The sequence below is a fragment of the Podarcis pityusensis genome, assembly GCF_964106645.2.
Source record: "Podarcis pityusensis genome assembly, chromosome: 5".
In the NCBI taxonomy this organism is placed as follows: Eukaryota; Metazoa; Chordata; class Lepidosauria; order Squamata; family Lacertidae; genus Podarcis; species Podarcis pityusensis.
In genome coordinates this window covers 14,957,894-14,978,781 of record NC_138032.1, presented here as the reverse complement: position 1 = coordinate 14,978,781, position 20,888 = coordinate 14,957,894, and the positions used below count along the sequence as shown (strand labels likewise).

At 42.5% G+C, this 20,888-nt stretch overlaps 1 protein-coding gene across 8 annotated transcripts in view; it reads right to left on the bottom strand.

Annotated features, from left to right (window-relative positions):
• Positions 1 to 20,888, bottom strand: part of TNIK (TRAF2 and NCK interacting kinase) — a 287,935-nt gene that overhangs the window by 39,459 nt on the left and 227,588 nt on the right. For 7 of the 8 annotated variants that reach the window (XR_013987026.1, XM_081007748.1, XM_081007749.1 and 4 more), the window contains 3 exons: positions 10,614 to 10,778; positions 7,433 to 7,672; positions 1,645 to 1,751 (listed from right to left, as the gene is read on the bottom strand). Coding sequence is in view for 7 of the 8 variants with exons in the window: in XM_081007748.1 (XP_080863874.1) it covers positions 1,645 to 1,751; positions 7,433 to 7,672; positions 10,614 to 10,778 (512 nt within the window). In the remaining variant the exon portion in view is untranslated. The remainder of the gene's footprint in view (positions 1 to 1,644; positions 1,752 to 7,432; positions 7,673 to 10,613; positions 10,779 to 20,888) is intronic. The other variant, XM_081007753.1, reaches the window with a different exon arrangement.

The window sequence follows — 20,888 nt, the reverse complement described above, 5'->3', positions numbered from 1 at the left end:
TTACTTATATTATGGCGCAAACCATTTCGTATGTACACGTCTCCCACAATTACGCAGATCGCTTGGGGACAGGGAAGACAGATGGCATAATCCAAAATGACTTTCATTTACAGTACTGAAAACACAACAAAAAATTAAGTAAACCAGCTAGCTGCAGGTTAATTCTTTCATTCCAAAACATTTCTTCTTTAGCAGCTGCAAATACGACGGTGGATGATACCTGCTGGACTCCTATTCCCTGATGTTAGTGGTTTTATATCTTAGCTTATTTCAAGCTGCAGGCAGGCTGATATTCGACACTTCATTTGCCAGCTATACAATAACTCTTGTTCTGGCTCCCTCCTGAAGAGAAACAGTGCTTCTGTACACATTACATTTCACGCCTTGGCAGCCGCACCAAGAGGTAACTGCTGGGTTTATCTTGAGATAGCTGCAAGCCTACAGGCACTTCCAGGTGGACTATTTTACAACTGTCAGAGGCACTGAATTGCAGGAGACTGTGCTGATACTCATTTTGATTTGCTGCTAGTCCAAACCTCCCTATCTGGGCTGGGATAGCCTAACTTCTTTTGTCTATGCTATTGTAACATCTAGGTTAGATCACATTCGTTATACATGGGGCTGCCTCTGGTTTAGAAAGTTCAGCTGGCACAGAATTCAGCGTTTAGGGTGCTCTCTGGGGCAACACAGTTTGTGCATATATTGCCAATTCTGGCCTGACTGCGCTGGCTGCCAATTAGTTTCTGGGCCCAATTCAAAGTGGTGCTTTTGAGCTATAAACCCTTAAACGGCTTAAGAACTCAATACTTCAGGGACCGCCTCTCCCCATATGAACTGCCCCTGACCCACAAACATCATCTTAGGCCCTTCTTCATGTGGCTTCTCTGTGAGAAACATGAGAATGAGCTTTTTCTGCGGTGGCTCCACTTTTATGAAATGCTCTTCCTTGGGAGGCTCTCCTGGCACCTTCATTACATGTCTTTAGGCACCAGACAAAAACATTCCTCTTCTCCCAGGCCTTTGGCTAATTAAACAATCAATGGCCTTTTAAACTTTGTGTGTGGGGGCGATTGTTTTTGTTTGATGTTATGGTCTGCATTGTTGTGTGTTTTTATATTGTAAACCACCCTGTGATGTTTGGATGAAGGACAATAATAGAATTGTAAATAAATAAATAAATAAGAATCAGTAGAGGAGACACAGGCTGAACCAGCAACTATAGCATTAATTAAGTCTTTGTGTACCTTTGTGTACCTTGGTACCTTGTCCTTGATACATCCTTCAGCCATCCCCCCAGTTTCTACTTTATCATTACAGTTGCTGGGGGAAGGTGCCTACCTCTCAACAACAGTTTGAGATAACTCATTTATTTGAGGTAATAGCACAGAAATGAGAAGAAAGTGGAAAGAAAAAGCACGTAAGAGGTAAATGTGGGTACAAGACTATTGTTCCCTTCATTCTCTCTTTGTGTATGTGCGTATGGATAGAAAAGGTGGTACTTATAAAGACAAAATTTTAGATATGCAGATGCCTCCGTTATGCTATACATAATTCAGTAAACTTGGGAGGTGGGGAGATTCCTCTGGTTCTATGCTTGTGTTCTGAAGTCGCCAGGGGGAGCTTTTCCTTCCTGGTTGGCATTACCTTGCCCTTATTGGCTGTGATCCTAGTCGAGGTCCTAGTGCATTCCCATTCCCTGGAGAGTTCTTCCGGGCTAATGCAGGTGAGATGGAAGTAGTTCGCTGAGGCACCTATAAGATGACAAAAACATAAAAGCTATTGAGGCTGTGCTCTTACAATCAGGCCCACAGTTCACACCAGCAAACTGGGAAAGACCAGAGCTTTGCTAAAGTCTGCAAGCATGAAGGGTTGCTGTTGTTGTTTTTTAAAAAAATATCACCAAAAAATAGAAAATATTTTTAAATAAAGCAATTGCAAACCACACCCAGCACTTTCAAAGGCTAAAATATGGGAGATATTTTAATTGAGTTGAGGACAGTTCATTCCCTGCAGCAGTAAACGCTGACTTTCTTTCTTCTGTGAATTGTTACGTTAGCTATTTACACATTAGAAAGGAAGCCTGGATTAGGGATATCTAGATTGGCCTTACCTGTTGCAGAAGTCAAGTGGAACAGTACTGGGCAGTGGAACAGCACCCCTTCGTAAAACTTGTTTGTTGCTGCTTTGCATGCACACGCACACACACACACACACACACACACACAGCAGCTATGAACAGAGGTGTGCACATGCGTGTATCTGTACTACAGGCATTTGGGGGGGAGGGGTTTATTGGGTTATTGCTTTTGGTTTGATTTTATATGTTGTGGTCCTGTTGTGAACCACCCTGAGACTACCTCTGGGTATAAAGGTAAAGGGACCCCTGACCATTAGGTGCAGTCGTGACCGACCCTGGGGTTGCAGCGCTCATCTCGCTTTATTGGCCAAGGGAGCTGGCGTACAGCTTCCGGGTCATGTGGCCAGCTTGACTAAGCTATTTCTGGCGAACCAGAGTAGCACACGGAAACGCCGTTTATCTTCCTACCGGAGTGGTACCTATTTATCTACTTCCACTTTGACATGCTTTCAAACTGCTAGGTTGGCAGGAGCTGGGACCGAACAACGGGAGCTCCCCCCCGTCATGGGGATTCAAACCACCAACCTTCTGATCGGCAAGTCCTAGGCTCTGTGGTTTAACCCACAGCGCCACCCACGTCCTTCCTCTGGGTATAGGGTGGTGTATAAGTTGAATAAATCACCATCACCATCACCCCCCCCCAAAGAATAGGAAAAAATAGGAAGGAGTCAGACCATTTGTTTTTCTAGCTTAGTACTGTCTGCAATGACTGGCACTACCTGGAGAAGCTGGAGAACTATAATTCCCAGGATTCTTTTTTTGGGGGGAAGCCACATTGCAACTTGTGGCATGCCTCCATCTCCTTTGGCAAAGCACTTGTCTAAAGGGAAGGTGGGAGTATACCGTACTTCAGGCAGCACAAAATTGTTTCCTTTTGTGTATGCCCGGTGGCCTTTATGTGGGAGCTTGCGGGTGAAGAACTGAACCCGACAAAAATTCAACACAGCATTCCTCAGCGTGTAAGGAGCCATGGTGATGAGTGGGGCAATATTATTGTCTGCCCTTCCACAATTTCTAGCATCCATCCTAATGAAGGATGTCCAGAGGACAGGATCACACTTCAAAATGTCCTTGACAGATTAGAGAACTGGGCCAAAACAAACAAGATGAATTTTAACAGGGAGAAATGTAAAGTATTGCACTTGGGCAAAAAAAATGAGAGGCACAAATACAAGATGGGGGACACCTGGCTTGAGAGCAGTACATGTGAAAAGGATCTAGGAGTCTTGGTTGACCACAAACTTGACATGAGCCAACAGTGTGACGCGGCAGCTAAAAAAGCCAATGCAATTCTGGGCTGCATCAATAGGAGTATAGCATCTAGATCAAGGGAAGTAATAGTGCCACTGTATTCTGCTCTGGTCAGACCTCACCTGGAGTACTGTGTCCAGTTCTGGGCACCACAGTTCAAGAAGGACATTGACAAACTGGAACGTGTCCAGAGGAGGGCAACCAAAATGGTCAAAGGCCTGGAAACGATGCCTTATGAGGAACGGCTAAGAGAGCTGGGCATGTTTAGCCTGGAGAAGAGGAGGTTAAGGGGTGATATGATAGCCATGTTCAAATATATAAAAGGATGTCACATAGAGGAGGGAGAAAGGTTGTTTTCTGCTGCTCCAGAGAAGCGGACACGGAGCAATGGATCCAAACTACAAGAAAGAAGATTCCACCTAAACATTAGGAAGAACTTCCTGACAGTAAGAGCTGTTTGACAGTGGAATTTGCTGCCAAGGAGTGTGGTGGAGTCTCCTTCTTTGGAGGTCTTTAAGCAGAGGCTTGACAACCATATGTCAGGAGTGCTCTGATGGTGTTTCCTGCTTGGCAGGGGGTTGGACTCGATGGCCCTTGTGGTCTCTTCCAACTCTATGATTCTATGATTCTATGATTCTATGATTCTATGAATGAAAGCGGAGATTCTCAGAAATCCAGATCCTGCATGGCAGCCCATATACGTTGCTGACTTTTGGGAGTGAAAATAAAATTCAATTCAGGTATGCTCCTAGGTAAGTTAAATACCTGAGATTGGAACATAGTCCAGATGATTTCCGAGCCTGTTATGGATGCTGTCAAGGAGGAATTGAAAAACAGACCAACAGAAGCATAACTTGCCTTCTTGCGCTCGCAAGCGCTGCCCCCTACTGGTGCATGTTCAACTATTGGCAACACCTTGAAAATTATTTAATTGTCTTAAGGAAAAACAGTCTGAGAGAAACTCTTGTTCTTCTCGCTTTTCTGTTAATATAAACCATCCACAGTTTTACATGGAAGACATTTCAATGCCCATTAAATGCTGCCCCACTGCATCAAGTTCATTTAGTTCAGAGATTTACCCATGACCTTCTGCATGCAAAGCACCGAGCTTTTCCAAGTCAACCAGAAAGTGGTGACTTTAGCACTGCCCTTGGCAAAAAACCATTTTTTTAGACCCCGGAGTTGACTGTATTAATTGCATACTGTTGCATGGCAAAAAAGTTTTTTTATACATTCAATTTCTCTCTCTTGAACTATGTATTGCGGCTCAAACAAGAAATGCATCTGAACTGGACTCCATGAGGAATGACGACAGTATTGCTTTAATGGTCAGCTGACCTCTGAGTTCACAGAAATTGCCTCGTCACATGTACCACTGCTTCAAATGCAATCAAACTACTTGATGCAAAGAACTTCTGTGTAGGAACAGCCATGTGTTCCAGATTCACATATACAACAACCGCTGATAAAGAGCTATGACCGCTCTTCAAGTACCAAATGTCTGGGTGAACAAAAATGTTTTCACTATACCAGGGTAAGGGAATGCCATGTCCAGGGTGACACTATGGAGAAAGTGCTGCTGTGGGTGACAGTCCCCACTGACAGCAAAGCCACCAGCAGGGCCTCCCCTGCCAAGCTTAAGGTCAGGTAAGTCGGCACAGGGATGGCAATTGTTTTAAGTCCCTGGCCCCCAAGCCGTTGACTGATTCATTGATTTCATGAAATTATAAACTGCTTCACAGTCTGAGACCATCAACGTGTGTGCAACAGAATAAAAATATGGTAAATAAAAATAATACAAATCCTAAAAACAATTAAAACCATTTGTAGAGATGCACAATTAATATTGTGCAAATGACAAAGTCACACATAAGCCTTCTTAAATATAATTCTGGTTGCTAAGTCATTCCAGAGGGCTGGAGCTGCAATACTAAAAGCCATTTCAAGTACAAGCTAAGAACACCTCTGGGGCATATGGTACTCTCAGCAGTGCCCCATGTGAGGAGGGCAGGGATATACGGGGCAAAGCAGTTCCTTAGGTAACCTGGCACTACTTTGTTTACACTAGTGCTAACAACTTGAATTGGGCCTGGTTGCTCACAGATAATTCAATGCTATTTATCCATATAGACTAACTGAGATGCAACATTTACATTTTAATAATTTGGGAAGAATTTTGTAATCAACCGCAGACTGAAATTCAAATCTACCAACTAAGGCATTATAGGCTGACATCATAAATCACTTTGTTGTCTACAAACTTTTCTTATCATCAGTGCAAATTGTTGCTTTGGTGCATTTACATCTTAGGGAAATTACAGCCAATGTCACCACATCACATGAATTAGCTAGATCTTTTCTTTTTCGTAACCACATGATCTGAGGCAAAGGGCTGAATCAGCACAGAATAAGCTTTTAACAGCCATGTTGTAATACATCCAAATAAACTGAAAGAAGATTAGAAACAAGGTAAGTGCATTACTATATTGGAAAAGAGGCTGCAATCCTATACCCACTTACCTGAGAGAAAGCCTCACTGAACTCAATGGGATTTATACGTATGGGATTGCACTGTTAATTAAAGAGCTACTGCCATCACATCATTAAGGTATAAAACTTCTGGAACCCTTTCAGAACACTCCACCGGGTATTGATTACATCTGGATACATGACGTCAACCTAGAAAGCCTAAAGATTTGATCCAGTATGGCAAGTTTTATGCTTCTAACAGAAGCCAAGATAGAGAGGCGATGATTTATTCTGATTTCAGTAAAGGACTTGGGGACTTCCTTTGCCATATTATTTAACAGTGTTTTACATACATGCCAGAGAAGAATGGCCAACACTTCTAATTTGTTAATGCAGTACATATTCTCGCATTTGTCTTGTTGGTTGATGCTATAGCCTGGGGCTCCACATCCAAGACTCACAAAATTAGTCCATAATACTGGGGGGTCTGGTGCAAGGGTATAAAATCTGCACCAGTGCCAAGACTTGGAATTATACCTCACTGATGTCTGCTTGTGCCCTGGCATGAAAGTGCCACTGTACAAAAGGGCCCAAGTCATATAATCCCTGAGGGCCATTTCAACAATGCTAGGGGAGGTGGCACCATCAAAGGTCTCCACTCTTTCTACAGTTGCAAGAAGCCTCTTGCATAACAACCTATTTTAGGCAGAGTATCACAGGATACTCTTTGTCTACCCAATGGCTAATATGTACTAGTAGATCTGACTAGTCTCCAACTTCTTCTCTGTGAAATTTTAAAGTCTCTGTAGAGTTGGAAGGGACCACGAAGGGCTGTCTAGTCCAACCCCCCACAATGCAGGAATCTTGCTCAACGTGGGGCTCGAACCCAGAGAGTCTCATGCTCTACTGACTGAGCTATCCCAGGTGTTGGTTATGTAGACTTTTTTTGCAGGAGTACAGAACTTGATTGGGGCAATTACTAGGGGGAGGGTGGAGGGATCCAAATTCTTTACCTTTCGTGCTGGCTCACTTAGCTGCTATGGAGGCCACGGCAGGGATAATGTTAGGCCCACTCTGATCTATAAGTAAGGGCCAGTTTACATTTTACATGGCAGATGGATTTCTCTAAATGTGCAGTGGACCTGCACCAGGGAGATATGGCCTACCAGGGAACACAGTAAACTGTCGTATTCCAGGTCAGGCTATTATCCACCCATTTGCTAGAGAACTGCCTGATCTGACTGACTGCGGGTTCCAAATGTTTCAGGTACAGGTCTTCTGCGCATCTGATATCTGACCCTTTTAACTGGAGGTGCCAATGACCGAGCCTAGAAACTTCTGCACTTAAAGCGTGTGTTCAGTCAGAAAGCTACACTCCCTTCCCACCAGGGCCCCTGTTGCATGCTCTCTAGAATTTAGGGGACACGCCTGCCCAGATCTGTACACATTGTAGGAGGCACCAGTGCTGATGAACCCCCAATAAAGTGTGAAAAATAAGGCCTAAGGCGCCATTGCAGAGGAACTGAGCTACTCTCTACTCCAAACCTTGCAAGTTAGCAGTGACCTCATTTTTACCTTTGGTGGAATGTCTTCCTCCTGTCGTAACCAAGAACTTCGGTCAAACTTTTCAACACGAGGGGGGAGAGGAGGGTTTTCGGAGGTGGGGTCCGAGTTCTGCCTTGGCATCTCAGTGCGGTGAGAGGTCACCGTCAGAGCCTCCTGAAACCCAGCCATTCCCTTTGTGGGCTGTTCATGCAGTGACTGAGAGGCAGGCAAGGAAGGTCCTTGGGATTTCACACTGACCAGATGTGGAATCTATGCACCAAGTTAAAACAAAACCATCAGTAGGAAAAAATAAATAAATGTAATTTTGTGTTTTAAAAAAATGAATAGTTGCAAAGCAATTTTTCTTTTTCTTTTTTTTAAAAAAAACTTTGTTCCACATTTATTTTGGTTTGCTTTTTTTTTTTTTAGAATTCCATTCCAAAATGTAATAAGAAGATTCAAAGTTTACAATATTAAGCAGAATGAGGTCAGGAAATGCCAAATATGAGATTCCTCATGTAGCCTTAATTCTACCCCTCTCTACATATTCATTATGATATAATCATTAACTATATGATCATGTGTTATTTGTGAAATGGTTTAAGAAAAATACATGAGATTTTTTTCAAAAAAAAAGAAGAAGGTTTTGCAGGCATATCCAAAAATATAATGGAGACCTGATTTTCCCCAGGCTTTTATGTATTGGTGCAGCAGTGCAGGGATTGGTTTGGTGTGACATTTTAGCTTCATGTTTCAAAGAAAAATGCAAAGAAGAAGTGGCTGTTTTCAGGAGTTTCAGGCTCTGATGAGCTGCCAAAAATTGTTAGCTTTTATTGCATTGCCACTACTATGTGGTATATATCTATAAAGAATTGTTATAAACCATGTATAGAGACTTATTTGCAAGGCTGGTGCTCCTCTTTTTTTAGTTGCACTGAGTTGCCAAAAGAAGGGAAGAAAGACAGGGAAGAGAAGGAAGGAAGGAAGGAAGGAAGGAAGGAAGGAAGGAAGGAAGGAAGGAGCAAGCTACGAATGTGTATTTTTATGCTGTGGAAGTGAATTGGCTTCCAAAGCATAAGTAAAGTAGACTCTATGTTAAACCAAGTACAATCTGCTTCTCTGGAAGATTGAGGGCTCTGCACTTAGAAATACTTTAGGATGGATCAAGATTTAGTGATGCATACAGTAGACTAGTAGGTCAAACACCTTTTCACCCCAGGGAATACTTTAAAATTGTTGAGAGCCTTGAAGGACCACTTAATGATTTTTGTGCCTTCTGTTAGTAGTTGTAATGTATGGTGCTAATGCTGTATGATTTTGAATTACATTTCTACCACCATGCAATGGATCAACTGAACGAAGCTTGTGTATCACTTGCAGCCTACGAAACACAGGAAATTCTACTCATTTCAGTGGTCTTTTCTGAACATGATGGCATCTACCCACTTTACTAATCCAACCCATGTTCTATGCCTCCTCTAAGATGTGCATAAATATACTACATTTATAGAGGCATAGGGGTTTTATTTAGGGCAAGAGGTCTAGAGTACTGGGGTGGGGGTCCCTCAGCATTTCCCCATCAGTTTTAAAAAGGGAACTTGACTCCTGCAAAATTATTGTTAAGATGGATGGTTTTAAATGGCATGCATGAATGAAAAGAAAGCTGGGGGTGGGGGAGAGAAACAATTACGGTAAAATTTTGCTCGCTACCAGGTACTTTTTGTTTCAGCATAGCTGGAGGAAAAGGTCCCAACTGAGACAGAAAGGTTGCCATACTGGAGCAGACCAATGTTTCATATACAATCTTTCACTTTTCTCTCATGGAAGATGCCAACAAAGGAGGAAGAGGGATGATCTGGAACGGAACTGGTGATCAGGTTATGAATGGAACCATGAGAATGCAAATATTCTACTTCTTTACTCCCAAGTTCAGATATTCGGCTACTGTTAATTTAGCATACTCTGAAAGCTGAGTTGCTACATTTGACAGGGACTTGTTGCAGATCTTGTCCCTCTGATGAGTGTTTCCTAAGATGCACATGGCTCATTCATTGGGAAAGGTACATTAGAAGCAACTTAGGTATGCACCTAAATATATATAACATGCAAACACGTCCTTGATTGATAGTTCTATAAGGTTTGGAGAAAGCAACATAAACAATACAGGGCTTGCTTACCCTAGAACTGCTCAGCAGTGGCTGTGTGTTTTTCATCAGGCAGTAGAGTCTCTATTAATAAAATAATCTTATCCGAATATATCATGCACCTCCCCCATGGACCACATATACAGAACTACTGCCCCACATCAGTGTAAGACTATTAAAATAGCCCTTTTAAAATAGTGCAAGACAATTAAAATAGCCTTTCTGAGGTGCGTTTATTCGTTACTTGACCAATGGTCCCATCCAAGGCAAGATCTGGAGCGGGTTTAACACTCACATTCTCCCCATCCTACCCCATATTTCCTTAAGATGGTTATAAATGTACTGCTTGTTTGAATGTATGTGTGATCACCCTAACCTTGGAAGATAGAGTCTGCTCCTCACCCATCCCAATCCAAATGGTTAACACAATGGCCTGGTTTGTAAGTCAAAGGAAGCCAAATTACGGCTCAATGGGATCACACAAACATGCTGGTTTGTTCTTGGCTTCAGAACATGGTTAAGGAGGAGAGCACTTGACCATGACCCCACATTTGCATGACATACCAAGCCTAAAACTGGTTTAGCTGCCATGCTGCACTGGGCTAAAAGGACCAGGTAGGAGGAAAACAGCTGTGATCTGCTCCCTGGGAGGCAGCACTTTTGCATGTTCAGGCTAAGTCATGGTTAAGCATTATGCGCAAACGAGGCCAATGTGTGTTGGCCCTCAAAATAATTTGGGCATTCTAAACTACACGCATGCATGCTAGTATTGCATCTCACCATGTGCAAGGAAGTGTTTTCAAAAGTGGGGCTGAAATAGGATGTGTTGACTGGAACATGTCTCTGCATTTACAAGATTAGTTCAGCCTGCCCAAATAAACTGAACTAAGGCAGTGATACTGCCATCATAGCGTTGCCATCAGTCAGCATATTGGATATGATTGCATGAAACACATATGTGGCGGATGAAACACATTTAGGCAGGACGTTACCTTGAATGAGGACCATGTGTCGTATTTTATTTGCATATGACCAGAAGAAAATGAGACTCCACTGAGTCACCGTACCTGTGGATCCACTGGTCTGAGCATGGGCGGCGTCCGAGCCGGCTGCACCCCACTAATACTAAAGGACTCTGATCGAGGAGGCAGGTTTGGATCTGATATTCTGTTGGCCACCTTGTGAGGCATTGCTGGAGAACTCTGCCGGTTGAGCCTGGAACGTTCCTCCACCTAAAGCAAGGGGGGAAAGGAGCTGTGATCTCAAGTTACCTGAATGCACGGCCTATAATATACCTAGAGCCTGTACAGCCATTTCCTTAGCTCAAATTTCCAACCAGCCATTCCGAAACATCAACAATACCCCAACAATTAATGTTTGAACACAGATTCTTTGCTACTGTAGAGGACTTTCATATCAGTAAAAAGAACACGCTACAACATGCTTTGTTCCGCTCAGCGGGCAGACAGTGAAGTGGTATTTGCAGATGTCTAGATCTACCTGCTGCATTCAAAGAACCCACTGAATTGAGAAAAGGGTAGTTTCCAAATGGGCAGCACTGGGTGGGAATCAGCAGGGAGAGCTAAGCAAAATTCAAAAACAAAAACTCAAGCCATTGAACAAAATAGAAATCAGCTGAAGGAGAGAAAAAGGAAGACATGTGAAATGAAAGAATGGTAATGTACAAGAACAGATTAGGCGAGAGGTTCTAAAACACAGAAGATGAAATGGCTGGATGTGGGAAAGATGCCAATGGAAGGCAGGCCTAGAGACAGGGCCTCCTAGGGGGTGGGCCTGATGGACCAGGTAGGCTCCATCAGGCAGTCAGGTGGGGGAGTACAGAGCCTAGGCATGAAACAGATCTCCTGTGCTGTTGCTCCCTGTGACTAATGTTCCGTGTCATACTCATTCTTGCACAGTTCATCTCACTCATGGTAAAATAAGTCAACTGAGTATAAAACAAAAGCCAGGCATCACGATTGATCAGTGCGGAATTATTCCTTTAAAACAGACAACCGACACCTTGTATACCGTTACAATTTAAAATATGCTTCTTTATGACAAACAACATGGTATTCTTAACTCTGTACTGTGACACAAGGCAGTAAAAAGAAACCAATCTCCCACTAAAAAGCTGAAAGAATAGACATCTAACAACTATGAGGACAATGTGTAAAGATTGTGGGTGTGTGGATGCAATGGGAAGGGAAGGTGTGTGAAGAATATTGTGTACTTTATTTAACAATTTGTAAACATGGCCACATGACCTGGAAGCTGTCTGCGGACAAACACCGGCTCCCTCAGCCCATAGAGCGAGATGAGCGCCGCAACCCCAGAGTCGGTCACGACTGGACCTAATGGTCAGGGGTCCCTTTACCCTTTACCTTCTAAACATTGATTTTAGTGTATAATTAATGTATGGCTTGCAGCACATTACTTGGATACCACAATCAAGGCTTACAAATGATAAACAAACCATAAATTTTGCCTAATGAAATGTGAGGTTACTACTTCAAGTTTATCAAGCAATGGTATCATATCTCACATATGCAATCAAGCAAAGTATGTTTAATAGAAATAGCATAATTGTTCTTACTTCCAAGCTATTTCCCCGGGCATCAGTTGTCCTAGTAAACAACTGTTTTCATTTTTCTTTATGGAAAGTATTTTTAGATGTTTGAAAACTGGCACCCTATTCATTTCACCTCAATCTTATTTTTGCTTACCACAAAACATATCTCATGTACATTTGTGCTTTTCCAAATATGAAAGTCCTTTTTTCCCATTACACAATGAACACAAAGAAAGGTAATAGCTACAGCATGTAGGTTCCCCAGAGCCTCATCAAATTACTCCAAAATGAATGCAGTTTTGATCCAAATTGACTTTTGGGATATATATATATATATATATATATATATATATATATATATATGGAATGTTGTGATACCAATTTATATTCTACTCACATATTCTTAAAAAAAATGGCTGTACAGGCTTCATACAGATTCCAACTCGCCTCCAGAAAGCAGCCCATCAAACCCTGCCCAAGCAGACTGCTGACATTTCTACAGCTCCAGGAGATTATAAATCAGAGGCAAGAAAATGCATTTTTATGCCATATTACAATAGCAGTGATCACGGATTGCAGTCATTTGCAAAATCTGAACCATAGTGTTCAAAAAACCTCAAAGTGTGGCTCCGGCCATAGCAAAATGAGCAAGCCCCACAGAAACAGGAGCAGGTTATTGACAAGGAGGGCATGCAAAGGCGGAGAATACCAGGCTCCTCCCAGGGAATGAGCTCTTTGGTTTTGGCGATTCCAAAGACTGTACAGAGAGGGTACAGCATAGGCAGCATAATGAAACCAACAGACAACGTACAGGTCACTGATATGACCTCTGCTTTTGGTTTCGGAAAGGCAAGGGCAGCGGTAAGAGTGCATAGCCAGAAGGTAACGTTGGCAAATGAAAGCTTAGAGCCAAAATTTCCAAACTGCGTGCCAGGGTGTACTAGAAAACTGCTGGTGGGCCAAGAGAATCAGAATTAAAAGACTCAAGCTTTTATGAGCCTGAAGCACCTGCCTGCAAAAGGAGGCTGCCTAATGAATCTCTGTATGAATTGCTGCTCTGGCTTTGCCTCCTACCATCCGGCTCCGGCTGATCAGACAATTGCTTCAATATAGGTATCTGGCGAAAGATTCCAATAACTGCTCACGCAGGCCAAATAATGTCTGGTAGGGTAGGAGCACTGGAAGTTGCCTTATACCAAGTCAAATCATTGGTCCATCTGGCTCAGTATTGTATACAGTGATAGGCCAAGGCTCTTCAGGATTTCAGGAGTGAGTCTTTGCCTACCTGGAAATACCAGGGATTGAATCTGGAACCTTCTGCATGCAAAATGAGCTCTGGGCCTTTCCCCACATATAAAGACGCAGGAGAATGATTTGACCTCAGAGGAGGCATGTCCTGAACAGAGACTCACACAGAAGCACAAGGGGGTAGGCTCTCCAGAGGACAGGGAGTTCTTACATCGTAAAAGTAAGACTTCAGTTTTATGTCAGAAAATAAGTGGGATTCTGTTTGGGAAATGCTGGCTTAGAGGCGATAGAACCCACTGAACACAATCTGCATCCGAGAGCAGCCTTACCTCTTCTGATGCCACAAATGACAAAACATATGCTTTAAGTGAGATTTCGAAAAGTGACACAATATGGCAGCAAGAGAAGGCAATGTGCTTGTCTGCAAAATCCAGTGATGAAGCTTGATTAAAAGATATTATGTTGACATAGAAACATCAAGAAAGCGAATCATTTGAGACAAAATCTAATTCCAGATCTGAGTCAAATGCAAACAATCACATCAAGTGTTTAATTTCAAGAAGGCTCGTATCTTTATATGCAAATTTACACCATCACCAAGCGGATGCTTACCAAGCTTCTTCAGTTTTCTTATTACAGTTGTGCTACAAAGAGATTCTCAAAATAGCAAAAACAAACACTAGATATACTTTAGGTGGAATGCCTGTTAGTTGGCTATATTTAAACACCCTGACTACATTCAAGAGAGAGAATAGTTTCTGAGCAGAGTTCTGTTGATTCTTTGGCTGCCCCCAAGATACTGAGATGACTTCTCAAAAAAAAAGGGGGGGGGGACGACACCTGAGCGGGGAAGATTCTCTTACAAAAAATCCTCTTACACAACACAAAACCTGGAGCAGCAGTTAAAAGAGGGGACTGACAAGCTGCTCAGAAAGGAATTGGTTGCTTGTTTCAGAGTTGTGATGAAAAAAAGTCTGAAGGTAATTTGCCAAGGAATAAAAAGATCTCCCACTGTCTCCTCTGAAAGGACCTCTCCCTGCCACAGAAGGCTAAGCCACTACCGTGACGTGTGCACCCCCCCTCGCCAAATTAAGCCTGCAGTCTTCGATACTGGCTGCCTCTCACTGACCCAGCAGGGAGAATTAAATTATCCAATTATAAAAAGCACTTTCACACATTTTACGTACAAACTACCATGCCAATATATTACATCAGGGCATAATTTTAGTGGTTTTACAAAGCAATAAATGCCCCGGGTAAATATTTTATTTGGCCCTCTGTAGTTCTGTTCTTTACAATGCTTCTTGCTTGCCGTCCTCCAAATGACCGTGAAGTAGTCGATAGAGTTGGCCAAATATTTGGGAACTTCCGGTTTGTCCTCTGCTCCTAGAGTAAATGTAGAGTGCATTCTGGGACAGGCTCCAATAACTCCACATGGGGGCCAAATCATCTTTGGCAGCAAACTACCACAGGACAACAGGATTAAAATAACCTTTGCTTTGGATGTCATCATTGAATGCTCACGACCACTTTGTTGTGAAATGAGCTTGATCTGGAAGAGCAGTCTACGTAACTGAATCAGTTGTGGCTTTCAAGAAGATCAGCTTAATGTTAAGAAGCTAGGTATGGAGTAGTTCCTCCCCCCAAAAGGTTTACCAAGGGCATCTGGGGGTAGGAATTGTCACCTACAGCATTTGGCATTCCAAAAAAGATACAGTACTGCATTGTAAATCAGCTATGATGGGTTATCTAGGGTTAGTCTGTCAGCATCTTAAGACTACGGAGCAGAAGCACATGGAAATGAGGCAAGTTGGGAGACAGAATAAGAAACAGTATGTTTTCAAAACAAAGATGCATCTGCATAAATATCGGGATGACATCTAGCAGGTGACAGCATTATTTCAATAGGTCTCCAAGGAATTTCAGGAAACATGCCTACATTCAAGTCTAGATCAAAGATGACCAGACTAAAACCTGTCTCCTGAAGGAATGTGCGGGATGTTCAGCGGACTAAGGAGGCAATGCAAATAATCCAAAAAGTAGAGTATGAGATGCACTTGTATTACCCTTCAACTATTTTAACCGATAGTATTTCCACAACCTGGCAAGTGAACAGACACCTGAGTCTTTTGCTTAGTAGATCTGTTTCACAAGAAAGTTATTGCTGTGGCTTCAAGTCTAAAGTTCAGATTCCATCAATGGAATGCTTCCCCGATAGTTTTATATGGTCCTGAATACATGCACTTAGAAGTAACTGAAATCAATGGGAGTTATTTCCATGTAAATGGATTTAAGATCAGGTGGTATTAAGAGTAAACAGATAAAGGTAAAAAGGTAAAGTTCCCCTGGACGGTTAAGTCCAGTAAAAGGTGACTACGGGGTGTGACGCTCATCTCGCTTCAGGCCGAGGGGGCCGGCGTTTGTCCACAGACAGCTTTCCGGGTCATGTGGCCAGCATGACTAAGCCGCTTCTGGTGCAACGGAATACTGTGACAGAAGCCAAAGCGCATGGAAACGCCGTTTACCGTATTAAAAGATTACCCCTGCCCCAGCAGCTTATATGCTTTTCAAAGTTTTCCACATTTATAAAAAATAACTCTTAGGCAAACAGCTGAACAAACCACACTTTGCAGTAAGATGAGTTTAGCCTTTATTTATGCTCTAATCAGTCTCAGGTGCAGTGGTAATACAGGAAGTGGCTCCTCAAGTCCACCATTCTCATGGTGGAAACCATTTCACAATAACAATAAAAAGTTCAAAAGTGTAAAAGGCCATCACACTTTAAAAGTAATTTTAAAACATATTTGATTCTTCTTCTCAATCAGTATTTCATCACAATTTGAGCATACAAGTAATATTAAGCAATCCCTACTCCTTAACCATTGTTTCCTGCGACATTATGTTCCCTGAATCACATGCCATCACTCCAAAAGGGGCGTTTTGGATGCTGGACCTTCTTCCGTGACACCTGATATCGCAGCCTGCCACAAACACCCAGATCATGAGGTAGCGATTAGCTCTGGATAGTGAGAGAGATGCACTGTGCCTCTCTCATTTTTCGAGACTTCAGCCATCTGCTATCTTGGCAGCCACTGCTACAGGCAGTGTAGCTGAGGGAGGGAAACTCCCTCCTTGCAAGTGCTCCTCTCAAATGCTTGAAAAGTCCCTCAAAGGTTTCTCAGCATTCGAAAGGAATGGTCACTGATTTTCAAGTGAGCACCCACCACTATTTTCAACTATTATAATTATACTTTTTTTTTTTTTTTTTTAGACATTGTACTTAAACCAAGTGAGCAAAAATAAGCAAGGGATCCTTTGGATCCTGAACTAGGCCAGGATCAAAAGAACCCTACAAGAAGTTCTGAATATCCAGAAGTGGTTTTGTGTATTGCTGGATACATTGCATAGTAAACTACTTTTGAAACTCAAAACTCTTTTTAAAAAATATTGTGCATGTAACACTAAGCCATGGTTTACTTGATTGTTCACCTTAAGTGCAGTTTACAAACCAGAACAAACCAAACTCATAAGCCATGGTTTGTTGCCAGTTTTAAAACCTTGGTTTACATTAACTACAGCTGAGCATTAGAGAGAGAGAGAGAGAAGGGCTGTGTGTGTGTGTGTGTGTGTGTGTGTGTGTGTGTGTGTCTGTCTCTCTACTGTTCCAAGATAAAAGGGGGGAGGGCAATTACTAGGTTAAAAAAGCAAATAGGAAAAGATATGTGGATTTATATGTGGAAAACTGGATTGGAACAATCACCTAAAATCATAGCATATAATCATATGGTAGTTATACTGAGGTGTAATATCATACAGAAAATTTAAAATATATAATAATAATTATTATTATTAATTGAATTTATATACCGCCCTATACCCGGAGGTCCCAGGGCAGTTCACAAAAAAGATATGAGCATACAGACAGTAAGGGTGGTGGCAGGATGCCAAAGGTGAACTTATTTTTGAAAATAAGTTCTTGAGATTATTAGAAATACACCACTTACTCTATTACAGTTATAGAAAAGAAGAGGTTAGTATTCCCCTTGATAAAGATGGAAGATCTCCTAGTGGCTTGTAATACATGCACATGATTAAGGCATTGCCACGTAATTTGTGGCCTTTAATCAGTTTGGGAAGAAGCCATAGCGTAGGTCAAATGTTTCAAAGGTAGAAACATCCAGGTTCAGTTCCTGGCATCTTGAAGCGAATCAGCAAGCAGGTCATAGGGAAGATCTGTACCAGAGATCCTGGGGGGCTGCTGCCAGCTAGAAAAGATAATACTGGGATAAATGGACATACTGTCTGATCAGGCAACTTCTGGTATGCCTTATTTCTACTAGACTCATTTATGGCCTGGATACCTAAAAGAACTATAAGGTCCCAAATAGAAGCTATAGTCTATGTATTTCCAACAGCTAAAATCTGAGTAGCAAGGAAACGAGCCTATCAATAACAAGTTTCAGCCAATTAAACCGGCCTCCATGTTTTTTTTATTAAAAATATTTTTTTCTGAAAAATCAGCTACTGATATTCAAAGGGAGGGGCTTTTTAATCAAACAAAATGCTTTTAATTGATTTACCTAACCCATTAATTGACTTGACTTTGCAGCTGTTGGTTTCGCAAAATAATTTCAAAGACATATGAGGCCCAGGGAGTCCCCAGAAGTTGTATAAACAAAGCAAAGCAAAGCAACACCCAGTTCCCTGGCTCGATACAATTTGCTTCCGCCACGGCACCAGCCCCTGAGCAAGCCCCAGCTTATAGAATGGCAAGAGCTTATTGGCAATGGTGAGAGAAATCACTCACCAGCTCATTTTAGTGACGCTGCCTAGCATATCTCAAGTCAGGTGTGCTCGAAGACAGAGATATGTAGTTATGAAGATGCACACCCAGAGTCTGCTTCGCATGAGATACCCGAGAAGGAAGTTTGGAAGACCAACAGGAGGAATTAGAAGATGAACCCAGAGGCATCTGCAAAGTGATGCCAGAAGAAGAATTACCCTGGCAAGAATTAGAAGACTGAATCAGATCCGAGTTGGAAGAAAATGAAAGGGAATTTAAAGATGCTGAGCGAGAGCTAGAAGACAAAGATGTCAAGTTGGGTACATTCAGATGAGAAGTTTGTGGACAAAGATCCAGAGAGGGAGCAAGAAGCTCTTCCATGCTTCGCCCTATTCTTTCCCTCTGCATCTGCACATGATGGACCCCAGTGGGAAGCTGGCGATGTTCTAAGAGGCTCTCCAAAGATGCATGATGCTTCTTCTTCTCATCAGCTTGTATCTTCATCCTTCTCAAGAGGCATGCTGGACTAGAAGCACTCAGATCTAGGTTATCATGTGTTGCCGAGATATTGCATAATGATGGAACACTCCTCGAAGAGGTAATGACACTTGGGTGTAGATGAGAATGAAGTTGCTTCCTCTCCTTGTCCACATTGTGTTCTTGGAAATTCATTTTGATTTTATAGGGAGGCAGTGGTGGCTTACCTGCTTCTTGAAGGTGGGGAGAAGACACACACTTGACCTCCAATCTCATTTGCCTCTCAGGACTGCACCCATGCGACCGAGACCCTTTGGGGGATTTCATGCCATTTTCCCCCAACTGCTCATGAAAACCAAGACTGGTTTTGGGGTTTATAAAGATGGGTCTATTCTTTAGCTCTTCTTGTGGACTTGGCATGGAGATCTTAATAACAGGCACCCAGAGTGTTTGCTTAGCAGAGTCCGGAAAGTCCTTTCTGTGAGGGTCTAATGCTCGTTGGTTTTGTCTACCACGAGGTTTAACAATAAGGGGCTTAGAGTTGGATTGTGGAGCAACACCTTTGTCAGTAACATAAGTCACCCGTTGTTGGGGCACGAAACTGTGGTTCTGCTTAGCTGGAATAACTGGTGGGTTATTAAAAGCTCGCTGATGTACCTGGGAAAGCAGGATTACAGAAATCAAACTATTAAAACACATGTTTTTGGTTAATCGCACAAGTATATAATTATTGGCAAATGTCCTTCACCATGATTGGCTTCTAACAAAAGAAGTACCAGGGCTCCTGCCTGCTTGGAAAGTTCAGCTCCAATCCAGGGTTGCATGGAAGCTAGTTGCTCTAACTCACAGATGAGAGAAGGTCACTCAGAACATGCCCAGCATTCTTCAGCAAGGCTGATTTTGCAGAGAATGCATAATAACTACCTGAATGGAACACATCAAGGGGCCGTCTTGTTCAGCATCCCATTTCTAACAGTGGGCAGTCAAATGCTTTTGGGAACTTCCCAAGGAGAGCATGAAGGCACCAGCCCTCTCCCATTGGCCCCCTCCACCTAGCGACCAGCATTCAGTGGGACCTTCCCTCTGAACGTGGAAGTGCCATTTAGCTATTATGGACCTGTCTTCCATAAATTGCTCTAATCCCATTTTAAAAGCTAGCTATGCCAATGGTCATCACACTGTCTCATGCAGCAGTGAACCTGCCAAGTTAGTTAAGTATTTTCTTTTGTCTGCCCTATCAATTCCATTGCATGATGCTGAACTCCAGAGTTAAGAGAGAGTGAAAACAGTCTCTCTATCCAATCCCTCTAAGTATTCATAATTGTATAAAGCTCCATCACACCCTGGTAGGCACCTTTCCCCCCTAAACTAAAAAGCCCCCAAAGTAGCTAACATAGTGCCCTCTGGATTTTGTTGGGACTCCAACTCTCATTAGCCCCAGGCAGCGAGACCAGTAGTCAGGGATGCTAGAACATGTAATCCATGTTGGCTACTGCTGAGATATTCTCACCCCCCCATAAGCAAATTGCTCCAACATTTCAGTCATTGTGGTTGCCCTTTTTATACCTTTTACAGTTATCTGTCTGACTATTGTCAGCTGCTATGAGGGCCATGTGGGTGCAAAAATGCTGCAAGCATTTCACAAGTAATTTCATTAAAAATCAATTAAATTCAACAGTATGCTCTGCTTCCTGCTCAGGATTTTCAGGAACCCTCCTCCTTCTCTTCCCTTCCTCTAGGTATGAAATTGACTAGTATAGAAGCTGTTGTCACTTGGTCTAGTCAATTTCAGTGCTCCTTGACTGACAGAGGAGAAAGAGAAACACACCCTCCCCCCATTAGAAATGACAAAAAAGGCATTTGGATTTTGAGTCTCTTGCCCTCAACACTCCTCCATTACATCTGCAGGGCAATCAAATGCAGCTGCTAGATGAGGGCTACTTCCACGAGGAAGTTGCTCCCATTGCACACAAAACTATGCAATGCGGGTGTTTCCATCCGTGAACAAAGCTCCCCACTCCTAGTCCCATTTAGCACACATTCCCACAGCCACAAGGGCAAGAAATCTGCTTTTCAGATAAGAAGAAATGAAAATTATAGTGGCGATTTTCAAGAATCTAAATTCTACATCATAAAACAGAGCTGTGTATAGGACACTCCTGCAAATGGAGAGTCTGCAACAGACAAGAAGCTTTTGAAGTGATAGCAATTACCATTGCTCTAGTGATACCTGAAATCCCCTTTTGAATGGGCAATACCTTC